Below are 16,448 nucleotides of genomic sequence, written 5' to 3'. Positions count from 1 at the left end.
ATTTATTAAGTAGTAAACTCGTTTGTTGTAACGGCGTTCGGCTCATCGTAAGTCGTCCCTCGCAACATGAATTGTATTACGCTCCGAATGAGCTGATTTTTTTACACTTTAAAGAACGCGCTTTACGTTTGATATGCCAGATTCGGAAATATTTATAAAGCGCTAAGCACCTCTCTAAACGCTTTGTGTGGTTGAAAAAATGTAGATCCAGCCCTTCGGGTGCAACATTAAAGCGGCGTGCCATGGCCATCTCTCGAGAAATAATGCAGGCGCAAAAAGCAGTTATTCATACTTCCAGATAGATGGCGCTGACAGTGTCACGGGAATTTCGGGTGGCGACTTGCGGTTTCTTCCAATCACCTCATGCGAAGGCTGAATGTGGCGTTCACGACTCTTTAATTTAATGTATGACCAAATATGCAAGCGCTGCCACATTATTCGACACGTTTAATGGACACCGTGTAAACAGTGCACTTATAGTTCGGAGATTTAACAGCATATACCGAAGTAATTCGCATCCAATATTTTAAGGTCAGCAACCTCGGAATAACGCACTGCGTGAAATTCCTCACAGAAGCGAGGACCTGTAATTAATTTCTTATTTTGTTTAGGCTTGATTGAAATAAACTCCTGAGTAATGCAGCTGTACATAATTAATAAATAACCATCGTTCGCTCACGTTTTTCTTTAAATTCATATTCAATTATCTACGTTGTACCAGTAATGGAGTTTGTGGAATCCCCGTTTCTCGTTGTACCCGTGGAACCGGGTAAAATAGGGAAAAATTGCTCGTTCTGCAAACACACTAAGAAATCCGTTATTCTGACTTACGACTTCGCATCCTATAAAGACGAAATACCGAAACGTAGGCGAAGAAGAATGTAGGAACTGTAAAAAAAATGCAGCAGCAGGAAGTAAGCGCGCAAGCGAAAGAAGATTCATGGTAGCTTGAACATGCAAATTATTGCCGGATACGCACAATGCACGCAGACAATAAGTATTGGCACAAAGACAGGTCTTGTAGCGCGGCCACCCACGAATTGCATTCGCTTCGTTCGCGGCATTCAATTTCTATGCAAATTCTGGAACAACACGGGCTGCTAAGGCTCACTGGCGAACTGCGCCGCGCTCGTAAAAAGTGAAAGTCTAATGGGAAAAGGCAAGCTGCTGCGTAAGCAGCCGCGTTCGTACACAACAGCTTCGTCATTCGTTTTTCAGACTTCAGTGAAAAAGCTCGTTATCTCGCAGGTATTTCTTTTCTCTTCTTTTGCTTTCCCCTAAAGCGGTTATATTCCAGAAACTATATATGCCTTCGCATTCCTAAAAACATTGCTTTATAATATGCGAATCTCAACGTCATTTCGTGAGCCGGTAAAGCTACGCAACAGTATCGCCACAGCCTCGTAAGAGATCGGCTGGTATCACCAGATAACGCGGAAAATAATTCTTTGATTCTCGAGTTTTCATGACGCCTTCACAGCAGCAATATTTCTGAAAGTTTGGTACCTTAGGTCGGCCTTCTATCAAACTGTGAATCGACATTCTGATGGAAGTCACAGCATAATAGTTCATGGAACGATAACCGAAGGTATCCGCTGTTGACTTGTAACTTTGAAGCTGCTGCCATACTTATGGGAAAGGCAAAAACTATTTGGGAGCTATTGGACTGTGGCGAACTGTTTATGAACTGCTCGAGCTTTTTTATTCGCTTTGGTTTTACTCGCTGTTTTCCTTTAGACATCTGGACTATTTACACACTGAACGTAAGTTACAGCGGAAAAAGAAAGGAAGAAAAAACGAGTGAAGTTTGAGGGGACTTTTGGCAAGAATCTTGTATGCGTTCTGCAATGCCGAGTGTCCTTTGCTGCAGTACAAATCTGCATAACGGCGATGCAGTTAGAACAAATTGTGTTTTGTGGTGAAGCATAATAAAAGTAGCCAAAATGCAGCATAACCCCTTAATAGATGATACTAATACTCTAATATTGTAATACTATTGCTAATAGTAATAGATAATACTAATACTAATTAGCATACTAGCAGCGACAAGGAAAAACAGCAACTTTTGTAGTGCGGGAAAGCATACTCAGAACGGCAATGGCGAACCTGACAAATAGGGTTACACTATTGCGTTCATTAGATAATTACTTTCAATTAATTGAGCACGTTTTTTTTTTGTCTCACAGCTACACCTTTGGCCAGCCTGTCGATGGAACCTTGACAGTGAACGTGACGTATGAGCGCTACAGCTGGGAGAAGGACGATTACCCCAAGATCAACCACACGGGACCCGTAAGTTGCTTCAATGCTTTGAGCTAGCCAGGTAGAAACGAAATAGGAGGCGTGAGTCGAATCTGCTCTCCCTCCTTCTATCTCCTTCGCTCACATATCCATCCCCCCTGCTGGCGCTGAGCCGGGCTCCCGCAAGGGTTGCAGAAGATAGTGCCAGCCTTTCCTCCTTTCCCCACAAGAACCACTTCTCTGTGAAACTGATGCGCCGCACCGTACCGAAATTGAGAATCAAGTAGATTCGACACTGCCATCTTGTTGATTTACGTTCAAGTCAGTTTTAGTAGGTAAGGTTACTTACAATACATGCCTACGGTTGCTTGAACGTATATAGACCATTTTCCAAGACAGTGCATAGAGGATAGTGGAGAGCCTGCGCATGCAAGCACTACTGCTAGCACATGACTCGAGGCGCTCTCATAATGCGTGCACCTGTCTGCGTTAAGAATACGTACGCAAACTTAAATGAAAGATGAGGGTTACTTTTATTCTAAACATTCGCAGGGATGGCCAGTGAGGTAAGTAGGTAGCCAGGTAGCCAGCTGTTGTCAACAGTGTCGTCAACATCTACCTACCCTCACGATGCCGTAGAATACGAACGCTGCCTAACCTCTCGATAGATGTTAAGCAAATCGAACACTCTGCTGATGAGCCTCGCGTCATTCAATAAATCATTAAAGATGGTCACGTGTATGACGTGGGAGAAATGCTCTCTGAGTGCGTCGTGTTCATGTTCCCGCCTGATTGTAAGCGGCCGCGTGCATTGTAAGAATGATCGCGTAATTGCTTCCTAACTGCGATATACGGTTGTGTTTATTTATTTATTTATTTATTTATATATTTATTTATTTACTTATTTATGTGTTTAATTAATTAATTAATTAATCTCGCCGCGTGGTGCAGATCAACGGCTGCTTCGACATGACGGTTAACACGACGCTACTTCGTTTCAACGAGAACTATGAGATCTACAAGCGCATCTCGCTCGTGGCACAAGTGAATGAGACCGGAACTGGTGTGACGATGAACAAGACGAACTTCATCAGTCGCAGTTTCAACCCTCTCGAGCTCAACTTTTTGGAAGGAGAACACGGAAAGAATTACTTCAAGCCTACCATGCCCTTCTACGGCAGGGTGAGTACCTCAGCGGAATGTCTTAAAGTGGACTGATAGGCAAACTGCCCAGCGATATCATGCTCATTATATAAGTTCAAATCCTTAAGCATATAAGTTACGTGCACGACATTCGTTCCACGGTGTAATGGACGTCGTTCGCTGCAGAGTGCTTCAGTTATATTTAGTTACTGGTGGGAACGCTTGTAACTTTTTGCGAAAGCCGAACAATTACCGTCGTTTTGTCCAAGTTTTCTTGGTAAGGGTTGCGTGCTTCGTCTGCAGGACTTGCCTGCATTGGTTCACTTGGCTGTGGCGTGTTGCAAAGTGGCTGAGCGATGCTATCACCTCGACATTCTGTGCTAAATCTAGGTGCATTTGCAAAGCACGAAGCGAGCTATTGAAATACCTGGCGATAAATATTGCCTGTCTGTCAGCGATTTACCAGCTCAAGATATAAATAAGAAACGGGGTGTTTTCATGTACTCTAGCATATAACGTCATTTGAGGTAAAATAATCTCGATGGTGCAGAGAGAGAGGTGGATGTGTACACGTCGGAGAGTAATAAATAATGGAAAGCGAAGGAAAGACAAACTATTATGTATACAAGTCTCTCGGAACCAATGGGCCCCACCTCTCCCTTCCTCTACATAATTTTTTATTGATTTGCCTAATTTTTTCATGGTTCACATTACCTTCCGAGCGCGCGGAGTGTTTATTTGGTGCTCTTTAGTTTTATTTTCGGCATGACAACGAGATACTGGCGTTCAAATACGCTGTCTGGTACTCCTTACCGCAAGATAAGTGGAATGAGGCGAGTTGACTTCCACTCTTGCGGAACCGTACCCGTCTGCCAGGAGTCGTTGTACAGGAGCAAGAGTGCCTTCCGAGCTTGGTCTCCTAGGTTACACAGGGCACGGTATGTAATACCGCCAGGTCCTGGCGCTGAAGAACGCCTGCACAAAGCCAGCGCAGCTTCTAGTTCTTCCATGGAAAAAGGGAATTCCATGCGGGGTGGTGGTGGTGGTGGTGAATTGTATAGCAACAGGCGGGTTTAGCCTGGCGAACAAGGCCGGCAATTGCTCCGCCCGAGCGTCTCGCACAATACCGCTGAAGGGTTTCACCATATGTCCATCAGACCGGTCTCCCTTAAAAAGTCGATGAGGAGACGTGAAGTTTCTTTGCGGGCTATAACTGATCCCTCAGGAAATATAAGGTCTTGCAGGCGTGCATGCGGAAGGTCCTTGTTTTGCAGATTTTTCAGGAGAGTGTCTCTTTCATCTTGGAATTGCTGGCAGGACCACAAAAAGTGCTCAATGTCTCCTGTCTCGTTGCATGCCGTACAGTTCGGAGAATTGATTCGCCCCGTTTTAAATAACCAGGCCGGTGTATAAGCAGATCCTGTCCTTATTCTATATAGAAGTGTGGCTTCCTCTCGGTGCAATCTCTTGGTTACGCAGGGCATATGCGGCGGAATCCAAAGCGACGCAAAGTGATTTCGAACGTCAGATTGTTGCACTTGATTACTTTTTGGAGCCTTGATTTTGGGAGGATGATAGAGTGCTGCGTATGCAAGCGCATCAGCTTTTTCGTTTCCTGAGATGCCAATGTGGGAAGGAATCCACTGAAACTTTACGGTGAAGCCTTTGTTGTTGAGTTCTCTCACGATGGCTAGTGATTTGCGTGGGAACTTGAGGGATGGCAAACCACGGTATATTTGCTCTAATGCGGCCTTTGAGTCCGTAAGGACCACCACATTCTGTGGAGGCAAAGTCTTTAGTTTGCGCAGAGCAGAAGCGATTGCTACGCCTTCCACAACTGTCGACGAGGCTATACAGTACAGACGGCCAGACCACGTATATCCTAGAGAGGGAATATAGAATGCAGCTGCACAGCGGTCTTCGTCTGCCTTGACAGAGCCATCTGTGTATACTTGTAGGTGATTCGGGTAAAGCGTGCTCAGGTGCTCCAGGACCAATGACTTGGCTTCTGCAGATGGAATGCAGCTCTTTGATTGCAATCGTGGTACACCTAAGTTGCATGTGATGTCCTCGAATGTCCAGGGTGGTTCTATCCTTTCCCTCTGTCTCGAGCAGCGCAATCCTAATACGCGAAGCGTGTTCAATGCTGCATAAAAATGTGAGCGTGGCCTGTTACCTATACGTCTTAAGAGGGCTCTACCGGGCGTAGACTCACTCAATCGTAGGAGCTGGATCATCAGAGCCTGGGAAGCCTGAAGTCGTAGAGGGCGTGTCTCAGCTTCGTAGAGCACTTTCTCGTTTGACGCTGGCTGAGGGACTCCAAGGCAAAGTCGGATACCTTTTCTGTGGATGGCTTCTAAGCGCTCGTATTGGCTGTCTGAGGGTGACATCAGAGGTAGCTGATATAGGATTCGACTGGTAACCAACGCTGTATGTAGTCGTAGCATCGACGTCGGGTGGTTGCCCCAGCGTATGCCAGCGACTCGCTTGAGCACGTGTAGCCTGGGTGACGATGACGCCACAACGTGGTCAACACCGCGGCGCCAGAGTAGCCTGTGGTCTAAGGTAACGCCCAGAAATCGGACGTTGGTGACTTGTCGAATCTGGTATCCGTCCAAATTCAGCGTCAAGCGTGTAGATTTTCTTTTCACTCCAGGAAACAGTACGAATGGGGATCGCGTGAGAACGGTGGGTGGTCGAGGGTTCCCGTACCCGTTCCATTGGAATTTGCCTCGCCAGCAATCTTTCTGCAGAAAGATTCAGCGACGTCAATTTCTCTACATTGTAGATAAAGTGCCAATGATTTAAACGGGTGGCGCTGACCAGAGGTTGTGCGAAGGCCACGAACAGTCCTCCATATAAGCGACAATGGTTCTCAAAGCTGGCAAATCGCCTTTGGTCATTTCCTCATACCGTCCGATCGCACTTGCCAGCTGTGTTGGAAAAACAATGGAACGAATGGTATTAACACGTCTGGAATGGTACTTAGAGTACTATGAAATCTATCCACAAGCTACGGCCGGATTTAGACGGGGCCGTTCGTCAACAGACAGCGTTGTTGACTTGATAACCTTTGTGCAACACCAAAAGCCCTGTAAGCGTCTATCTGCTGCTCTGTTTCTAGACGTTAAAGGAGCTTATGATAATGTCACCCATGAAGCCATCCTTAGCACGTTAGAAGCCGTCGGACTTGGTGGCAAGATGTATATGTGGGTGTCCAGCTACTTACAGAGGAGATCATTCTACATGCACACAGAAAATGGCCCGACGTCCGAGCATTACGGTAGCCGAGGAGTCCCTCAAGGAGGAGTGCTTAGCCCGACTCTCTTCAGTCTCACCCTCAGTGGATTAGTTTACAACCTGCCAAGCACCGTACGACTTTCCATCTATGCGGACGACATCTGCATTTGGGCCTCAGGTGTGACACGACTTCAACTTCGTGCTCGGCTTCAGAAGGCAGCCACAAAGACATCTTGCTACCTTCGTCAACAAGGACTTGAACTTTCATGCGGAAAGTGCGCAATGGTGGCATTCACGAGGAAGCCAATGTCTGGTTACGGCGTATCCATTAACGGACAACTTATACCATACAGCAGAAGTCACAGGTTCTTGGGAGTCGTAATTGACAGAGACCTGTCTTGGACTCCGCACGTCAATTACGTGAAAAAGCGGCTGACTGCTATCTGTCACCTGTTCAGGTTCCTTGCGGTAAAAAGTTGGGGAGCATCTATACACGCTATGTTACAGTTGTACATGGCGTTGTTCGTTGGATTCCTGCGCTACAGCCTGCCTGCAATATCCAACACCTGCAAGACTAACCTGCGTACGATTCAGAGCATTCAAGCCCAAGCCCTTAAGATATGTCTTGGCTTACCACGCAGTGCATCAACGGCTGAAACCATTGCCCTAGCGCAGGATTACCCGATCACGACGCACATTGCCGTTGAGACAATGCGTATGCATCTCAGGCATTATGCTAGGACCCCTTCCCACCACTTGGCGAGCCTCACTGCTGCAAGGCCCTGCTCGACATTTAGCGGTATTGTTAGTGCACATCGTGCGTCGTTTACCTCAGGGTACGCACCTGCGGCCACGCCAGCGTTTCCTCCGTGGTGTTTGAGCCGTCCACAAGTTGAGATAATGATTCCAGGACTGCAGAAGAAGACAGATCTACCGGCCCCTGCTCTAAAACAGCTGAGCTTACTTCTTCTGCATGAAAAGTACAGCAACCACGTGCACATCTATACCGACGGATCGACTACGTCGTGCAGTTCTGGTGGTGCCGTGGTTATACCAACGCGAGGAATGACACTGCGGTTCAAGACATCGCATGTCACGACCTCAACGGCGGCAGAACTAACGGCCCTGCGTCGAGCACTGGAATTCATTGATTCGGAAAGACCCAGAAAATGGGCTGTGTTTTGTGATTGAAAACCGGCATTACAGTGCACGCAGTCAGTTCTCCGACACGGATGTCATGACCAATTGACATACGAAGTCGTGAAACTTCACCATGACGTCCAACAAAAAGGCCACGAAGTCGTTTTTCAGTGGGTACCTGGCCACTGTGGAATCAGTGGCAATGATTCCGCCGATAACGCTGCTCGCACAGCTCATCAAGAACAGCACAGCGTTCCGATTCCGCTTTCAAGGACTGACGCTGCAAGGCAGCTTCGACACCTGGCACGCAGCCTCACAGTGACCGAGTGGAACTCGCAAAACTTACGACTGACACGACTACATCGACTAAACCCCTCCCTGCAGCTCCGACCTCCACCCGGACTTCCTCGACGTGAAGCTACGCTTCTCTGTCGCCTTTGGTTAGGAGTGGCCTTCACAAAGGCATACTCTACATTAATTGGAGTGACTGACAGTGCAGCATGCGAGGTCTGTGGCACCGAAGAAGACATCGACCACCTGCTGTGCCACTGTCCAAGATATGCCCTAGAGAGACAAGAACTTGCCAAAGCTTTCCAAAAACTGGACAATCGGCCGCTTTCTGTGCAGGTGCTGCTGGAACACCGCCCCCATCGCCCGTCGGCCCATATAGCGGTGAAGGCACTTTTGTGTTTCTTAAGGACGACGGGTTTGTGCGACCACCTGTGACTATTAAGGCAATTTTTGTAAAACCACACGCGTCAGCGAACTTGCCGCAATTTCCCTCTTTCCTTCCCTCCTCTCTCTCCCTGTGATCTTTGCTTTCCCCATTCCCATTCCCCCGGTGTAGGGTAGCCAACCGGACGTTATTGTGGTTAACCTCCCTGCCTTCTTCTTTTCTCTTTCCTTCCTTCCTTCCGCAAGATAAATAACCATTGTATACTCATATGCATTGATGCGCACGGAATGTGCGGGAAGACGAGTTTGTTGCAGTGAATGCATGCTTTCCTTCATCTTACATATCACGAAGGTGGGCTCGGAACCTCATGCGTTGCCGTTAAAAGGCTCACTTCGGATGAAAAAGACATGCGTGGAAACAAAGCCAAAGAGGGCATTTTTGCAGTCAGATATCGTGGCTAGAGTTTGTTACGCTCTTCTAGATATTTCCTGCCGTAGTGTTCGCGTCTATTATCTTGAGCGTCTTGTAAACGCTGTCTGCCATCACCCCGTAGAGTGCTTGGGGACCGCTTTGCATTGATGTAACCATTTCGCTTTCTGTGTTCGCAGCTTCTAGTGAAGAAGCCCGACGGCGTTCCTGTGGGCGGAGAACTCGTGCAGCTTTGTTTGCTGTCACAGTCTGAGGAGATTAAGCCGCGCTGGTGGCGCACGGACCGCCGACTCAGCTGCAAGAACTACACCTCGGACGAGTCTGGCATCATCAAGTTCACCATTCCGCCGCTCAAGGCCAGCGTGGTCACCATCAGCGTCGAGGTCGGTTGCCAACCGTCCACCCTATATTTGTTATCCGATTAGATTATCAACCAGCTTTCCATAAGCCATAAAACGGGATGTGGCGCCAGAAACAAAGCGTTAGCTTCACAGCTGCGTCGTGATGACTCATATTCATATGAGTGTATATCTGCTGAGATATTGCGACAGATATGATAAACCCTTTTGTTTCGACATGCCGAAAACCAAGAAGTGCTAGTTGCATTGATCATTTTGATATGTTGAGTAGTTCGCGGCAATGATGCACTTCATTAACCGGGCATCCTGCGTGCTGCCTCATATAGGAGCACTAAGTTTTTCACAACCTACATTATTTAGGTTTTCGCAAGCTACGGTCTGCAGACACTCATGTAATCACAAGACAGTTCAGAGAGACCATCGGTTGACGACCACACTAGGTGCGGGTCAGAAGCAATTATTTTGTCTGCAGAAGTATCGAGTGAGGCGCCGGTTGAGAAATCTCCGATATTCGGACGATATATATATATATATATATATATATATATATATATATATATATATATATATATATATATATATATATATATATATATATATATATATATATATATATATAGGACAGGTATCTCAATGGGTAGCCCACTTCTCTCGCGATGAGCGGCCTACGTGCCCAACGCTCGTACACGAGGTTTTCGAGTCACCTCATTATTATCTTCATGCCACGTACGCTTCTCCCTACCCTTAACTTCTCTTCATTGCTTCGCGCAGGCGGTGGCGATGAACTACGAGACTGTGAAGTACGACACGTACGGCGTGAAGATCAACCAGCCCAAGAGCACGCTCTACCTCCAGGCCTGGTACTCGGCGAGCAACAACTTCATCCAGGTCGAGCCGTCCAAGGGCCCCATTCCCTGCGCGGGAAAATACTCCTTGCGCCTGCGATACACGGGCGAACCCGACACCCAGAAGCAGTTCCACTTCCAGGTGAGGCAACAGATTCTTCCGAGCAGGTAGAAGCGCAATAGCAATGCGCGCTACGTGCTTCGTGCCCCGAAAACTCTCTGCGATGGGAGCCGTGACTTTTAAGGACATAAAGAAAGAAACAAAATGAGTGGAGGCTTGACGGCAGCACGTCTTCGTCGGAAATTAATGTTTTTCTGGGACTTTGAGCCAGCGCTCAAGCTCTACGACTCTGATATCGGAGAACTGCCTTCTTCTTCTCTGTGTTTGCGTCGTTTTTAGTTATTTTCTCTCTCTCTGCCTGCTTTCTATCTTTCTTTCTGACATTTTTTTTCCTTGTTTGCTGTTGCCACGATATTTTATATGTTTGATTCATCTCAATTTTTCTTCTTTTGGAGATGTCTGGCTGTCGAGACGGCCTCTCTTGCTCTCCTTAGCCGACGATCTTCGCGTCAGTGTGCTCACCCTCGTGTTTATGAAATGTGAAGTGTTTGTATTATCGCAAAACTGCGTGTTCGTGTTGTGTGAACTCAGGCTGGGATGAAGCAAGGGCATACTGCAAAGTGCCAAATTCTCCTCAGTGCTTCCTCAGGGCTTACAGTTACAATACCCCCGTTGAGTGCAAGTGTGACTGTGTGTGATTGTATGACTGTGCAAGTTGCAGCTTAAACGCTAAGACAGTTCACAATTGAACCACCGGGGGCAAAACAGGTATAGGTAAAACAAGAGCGCAACGGCGTTGTGTAGGTGGGTGTTGCCGCAGTCGTGAATATTCCTCATGCCTTCTGGTGTCTGAGCGGTGCCAAGGAGTAAGACGTATTCTTTCCAAGCGTTTACAGCGCAATATCGTTACTTGTGGAAGCTTATGTCTTTGTAAAGCTAAGTTTTATTGGCGGACCCTCCGGACCCTTCTGACCACAGCTAGTTGCAACTGCCCTGCCGAATAGTTCGCACGCAAGATACTACTACAGTCTGTACAACCATTTCAAGTGTCCTTTCTAGGGAATTACTCAGTTATAAAACAAATGATAACTAAATATCCTCATTGCAACAAGTATACGTCATCAAGCGCACAATTCCTTTGATAAAGCAAACGTTTGGGTGCTTAATTTCTTAGGGTTCGAGTTTTCGCGCGTCAGCTTCGTTGGGCTTTCGCCTAGTAAAGCGCAGTTTACTCTTGCACTGTCTTCAGGATCGGCCCGCTCTAGCCTGCGCACCGACCCTATATGCAGAGTCACGGCAAAGAGGGGGGGGGTCAATCTCGGAGACAGTATAATACGCGTTCATGTGGGTAACGTGGTGGGCATTCTGCGCGTCTTGTCGTCTTCATTGGCAGGCAGGTAATCGCTATGGTGCAATACGTTGTGCAGATTAAGATCTGTTGGATGGGGCATTTGTTTAACCGCTTCACGAAAGCTTTGCTTCTCAGATTCCGCCATGCAGGTTAGATCTGCGTGATATCTTTTTTTTTTTTAATCACATTTCTTGAATGGACTGAATGCAACTGATCCTTGGCGCAATCACACGACTCGATGCGAGACAAAACGGCTTCTTGTTCCGCAGGTCATGGCTCGCGGCAAGATACTCAAGGACAAGGTCGAGGATGTCGCCTTCAAGCCCGACGAGGTGGTTCCAGTTGACGCCAGCTTCTTGGTGGAGGAAGACTTGAACGAGACCCTTCCCAGCAATATGGCAGAGGGCTCCGCGTCAACTGGAAGCTTCGAGTTTGAACTCGAACCGGACTTCAGCTACGTACCGCGAGTTATAGTGCTGGCTTTCTACGTTCGTCCCGACGGTGAAGTCATCGCGGACGCCGAGCAGTTCGAAGTGGAAAAGTGCCTCCAGAACAACGTTAGTCTCCATCAAGGCTTTTTTATACCGGACTTATAGTCAGTGGTGAAACTAAGTACTATAGTGAGGCTCTTAGCACCAAGCTTCTATTCCCCAAAGCGAGTTTCATCCTCAAAGCAGACGCATAATGTTATGACGTTCTAGAATCACTTCCATTTAGTTGGTCATGTAACAAAATCAACTCAGGCATTGAGAATAATATTGATGAAGTTGTAATAATAGCCTATATTTTCTGTAGATTATTTTATTATCCTTTCTTTTATGTTGTTACTCCTTTGTATGTCATTCGTTTTCGTACTAAACTCGGTTTTCCTTCCTTTTTTTTACTTGTCACTTAACTATATGCCTGCGCATGGCATTTAATGTTTTTTTCTTTCTGCAATCTTTTCTTTACTGTAACAAAGCCAACCGCCGGACAAAGCACAGAAGCTTCGCGTAAATACATATGACCATAAAACACCTTTTCTTACCCAATTGTGTGGGTTTTATGCGAGGCAACTTTCGCGACTGGTCGGTGTTATCTTTCCCGACAGGTGACTATGAGATTCGGCTCAGACACAGTCCAACCAGCGACTTCCGCCGCGATCCACGTGAATGGCTCTCCCCGTTCCTATTGCGGCGTGGGCGTCGTAGACAAGAGTGTTCACCTTCTCAAACAGGATAATCAGCTGACCAAGGACAAAGTGAGTAATCATTTGGCAACACCAGCAGTGTGAACCTGGTTGACTCCAGCCTCTTTTCATTCTTTTTTTTTCGTCATTTCACAAGTTTTGGGAGGGTCTTTACTGCAATAAGCAGTAACCCTGCGAAAAAAAAAGCCACTGCTAATGGCTTTCATCTCTCACTACCATAATCTTGCACAGTCTGAATATTGCTTGCAATGTGCGCCATTTTCATCTATTTTTTAATAGTAAAGTGTAGGAGGCTTTCTGAAGAACGAAAAAAAAAAAGAAGGCGCCTGCTAGCTGTAACAGGCACAATAAGCATATTCTGCTGGAAATTCGCTTTAAAGTACGTGTCACAACTATATGTCACAGGGTCAATCACACCAAGTTACATGTGCTCTGACGTATTCCCTCAACACCACTTAACTAGTGGTGCGTACGGAATAGCAATAAAATGTATGCTCAGCGTGATCTGTCTTGCTAGTGTCACACTGCGCCGCTTGACGTGGCAATGCGTATAACTAGTGAATATTTTCCACATGTACCTAGGTATACGACATCTTGAAGCGTTTGGACATCACCCGATACACGTGGCCAAAGCAGGCGTCCTACGACTATTGCCGAAAGCAACGTAAGTCGTGATACACAATGTTATTGAGAATTTAGCACCTACTAAATTAGTACCATTACTAAACCATGCTTCACCTTGTCTTTATTCTTGTCGTTAACCTGTCCCTTGTTACGTCTTTAAGCAGCGCATTTAGCCATGATAATTAAGAAGTCTGACCTGCAGCGCTCATTTTCTTCAAGCTCAAGGTATCTTCATTAGATAATATACCATAGACTGAAAGAAAGAGGTATTTTGTTTTAGACGAAGAAATTAATAAAGAAAGGAAAACTGATTTCACTATTTTTAGAACATGGGCGGAGCGCTAAGAAAACGTCGCAAGAAACACATAAAACGTTTCGTCACGTGCGAACTGTCCACTATGACACCAATTAACCACAGTAAATATGTTCGCATTGAAGTCTGCGGGTTAGTTTACACACGAGTAATTTCATACAGTGTGAATATATCAGGGCCAGCGGCACATTCCGAAGCTATGCAGTTTACTATTTCACGCTATGATTTATGTATTCAATCAATGAATTCTTGGGTTTTACGTGCCAAAACGATGACTTGGAATCCCCCATTACAGCACGCCGTAGCGGGGAATACCGGGTTCATTTTGACCGCCTGGGGATCTTTAATCTGCCCCAATTCACAGGACACGGGCGTTTTTGCATTTCGCCCCCCATCGAAATGCGGTCGCCGCGGCCGGGATTCGATCCCGTGACCTCGTGTTTAGCAACGCAACACCAAAGGCGTTAAGCCACCATGGCGGGTGATTTATGTATTGTAAACCACTGAATTAAAGAATGAAACAGTTTTTCACTGCAGTGTCATTGTTTATTCTGTTATTCAGTGGCGAAGAACCCACAGCAATACAAGCGGAACATCTGGAACGGACCGAGGTCTTCGAATGTTGAATACGTCGATTCCATCACAGCTTTTGACGTAAGTCTAATTAGTGCAAATGTGCAGCGCTAACGCATGAGGCGAAATTGCACAACTCTTGGTAGCGCGTTCTTAATCGCTTCTGCAAGGATTGAAGTTCTATATGATGTAATGTTCTTGCATCAATGTGCGATGTCAAGTGTTTTTAAAACAGACAGCGCGAACCTTATGCGAGCATTACTTGCCAGACTTCTAAAGCGAGAATTCTATTGTCGCGTCTCTTGCATTCCAGGAATCTGGAGTGGTGGTCATGTCAGATCTGACGCTCGAAACAAGGCCGTGCAGAAAGAACATCTACGACAGACCACCATATGCCCTTGCAGCGCCAGCGAGTAGGTCCCTTTCCGATTACTTTCGCTTTACTAGCAAGCACGCTTTTTCCCCTGGAGCAGCACCTGATCACCAATTTCACTTTCCTCCTGTTTTAGTGACCTATTTCTTTTTCTCAGCTGCCTTACAGCGTTCACAACCCTCAGTCACTGACAACATCTTTTTTCTTTTTTTCTTGCATGTCTTCCCCTAATCCCTTCCTTATCGTTTCCTGGTGTTGGTTCATTTAGTGCGGGTCTCCTACCATTCCTACGAAGTTGCCTACTCTGGTTAGTAGCACATCCTTTTTTTTCTCTCTTTTATGCCCATCATCTTCTGTGATTCTCGAGGAAACTTGCCGGAAACAACAACAATCCACGTATGTTGCAACTGGACGCCAGTCCATGTGAGGCAGGCTCACTTAACTCCCGATGTGGTCGAAAAATTCTGCCGCTGTTGATTCGGACTACTCGTTGTTTCAAGCAGGTTCTTCTCATCAAGCCTATCTTTCTTTGGTTCCTTTCTGCTCTTTGATCTATCTGTCCCCGTCATCTCCTCTGCAGCCAACCCTTGTCGCAAAGCTGCTTTTCCTCTTGACAGCTTCGTCTGCTCGTGAACCGCTGCTCATTCTCTTCAGCCGGGGGAAGCATGACAACACGCATGCAACGGGCGCTTGTGGGTGTCCCGTTATCTATGTGTTGTGCGCTTCGCGCTGTTGAGAAGAGCGTACAGTAAACCGCAGCAATTTGCCCGCCCACACGTCTTTTTTAACATCTGCTCGTCAGCTCCACGGTAGCATCTAGACCCCCCTCCCTGACGCGTTTTTAACAGCTTGCGGTAGCGTTTGCGCATACTTCTACCGAACACTTTCCCATGCGTAACTGTTTGCCGTCTCCCTTCACTATAAGAATCAGCGACCGTCCGTGAACAGTCCACAGCGAACTTTCTTGTTTTTTTTTTCTAGAAACTGGAGGTGTACTACTTTACTTTAAGCATGAAATGCTTATTTGCGCGCTCGATAGGAACGACATTAACTATTGGCAGAATGGTATTCGTAATCATATTTAGAAAAGCGCCACATCCTGGACACACACACGCAGAAGAAAAAAAGAGATTGGCAGCACCTGTCTCACGATGAATGTCGAGGTTAATGCGATTAGCGCTGAAGGAACGTAGTGACATGTACACGGTGTTGCCACCGCTGGAACGCGTCATTGATGAAGAGTGTGTGCAGCCGGGCTGCTCTCCAGCGCATCCCTTCGGACACCTTGCGCCTTCTAGCGGCACCACCGTAAAGTACGGCGAGTGACGCGTTTCTAAATGTAGAAGATTATCTAAATACACATGACGCGGATTTGCTTCTGCCCAGCAGCAGAGAAATTTCAAAGTACTTTTTCTTTTGTCATTGAAAAGCAGCACATACCGAGCGTAACATACTAGGGGACACATGAGACCATGGACTACCCAGTGGCCCAAGCTGACTGCGAAACGGTTACAGACAATGAATGATCCCAGAAAATGCGTGAAGTATCCGAATAATGCTAACCGCATTACAATAAAAAAGATATGAGAAAGTGAGAGAGAAAGAGAGAGAAATCGAAAGAAATAAGAAATCTACGCCACTGAAAAGCATTCGAACCCACCAGTGCTCGAAACCCACACGTGCTCTTAGCCGAATGAACGTTACTATCCTGTTTCTGTTACTTAATGTCCATGACATCAAGTACTCGGGAGAAGTGAATGACGTTGCCGAAACGCATGATGCAAGCTACTGCTACGTGCCAGCTACTGCTTCGGTAGAAAATAATACGCGTAGAAGCTATACAGCTGGATGGCTGAAGTTAGCGGCTTCTGGAGCTTTCACCTTACATTTG

At 46.6% G+C, this 16,448-nt stretch overlaps 1 protein-coding gene across 6 annotated transcripts in view; it reads left to right on the top strand.

The window, feature by feature from the left end:
- The window catches only part of LOC135904073 (pregnancy zone protein-like), a 178,177-nt gene that overhangs the window by 127,395 nt on the left and 34,334 nt on the right, over nt 1–16,448 (top strand). For 5 of the 6 annotated variants that reach the window (XM_065434661.2, XM_065434666.2, XM_065434664.2 and 2 more), the window contains exons 10-18: nt 2,187–2,292; nt 3,193–3,423; nt 9,049–9,252; nt 10,000–10,215; nt 11,755–12,042; nt 12,576–12,725; nt 13,257–13,338; nt 14,174–14,265; nt 14,498–14,597. In XM_065434661.2, coding sequence (XP_065290733.1) covers nt 2,187–2,292; nt 3,193–3,423; nt 9,049–9,252; nt 10,000–10,215; nt 11,755–12,042; nt 12,576–12,725; nt 13,257–13,338; nt 14,174–14,265; nt 14,498–14,597 — 1,469 coding nt within the window. Of the gene's footprint in view, nt 1–2,186; nt 2,293–3,192; nt 3,424–9,048; nt 9,253–9,999; nt 10,216–11,754; nt 12,043–12,575; nt 12,726–13,256; nt 13,339–14,173; nt 14,266–14,497; nt 14,598–14,825; nt 14,865–16,448 lie in introns of all 6 variants that reach the window. The other variant, XM_065434665.2, reaches the window with a different exon arrangement.

Source organism: Dermacentor albipictus, chromosome 1, assembly GCF_038994185.2.
Source record: "Dermacentor albipictus isolate Rhodes 1998 colony chromosome 1, USDA_Dalb.pri_finalv2, whole genome shotgun sequence".
NCBI lineage: Eukaryota > Metazoa > Arthropoda > Arachnida > Ixodida > Ixodidae > Dermacentor > Dermacentor albipictus.
The sequence above is the reverse complement of the archived record's forward strand: the minus strand, read 5'-3'. Positions and strand labels throughout refer to the sequence as shown.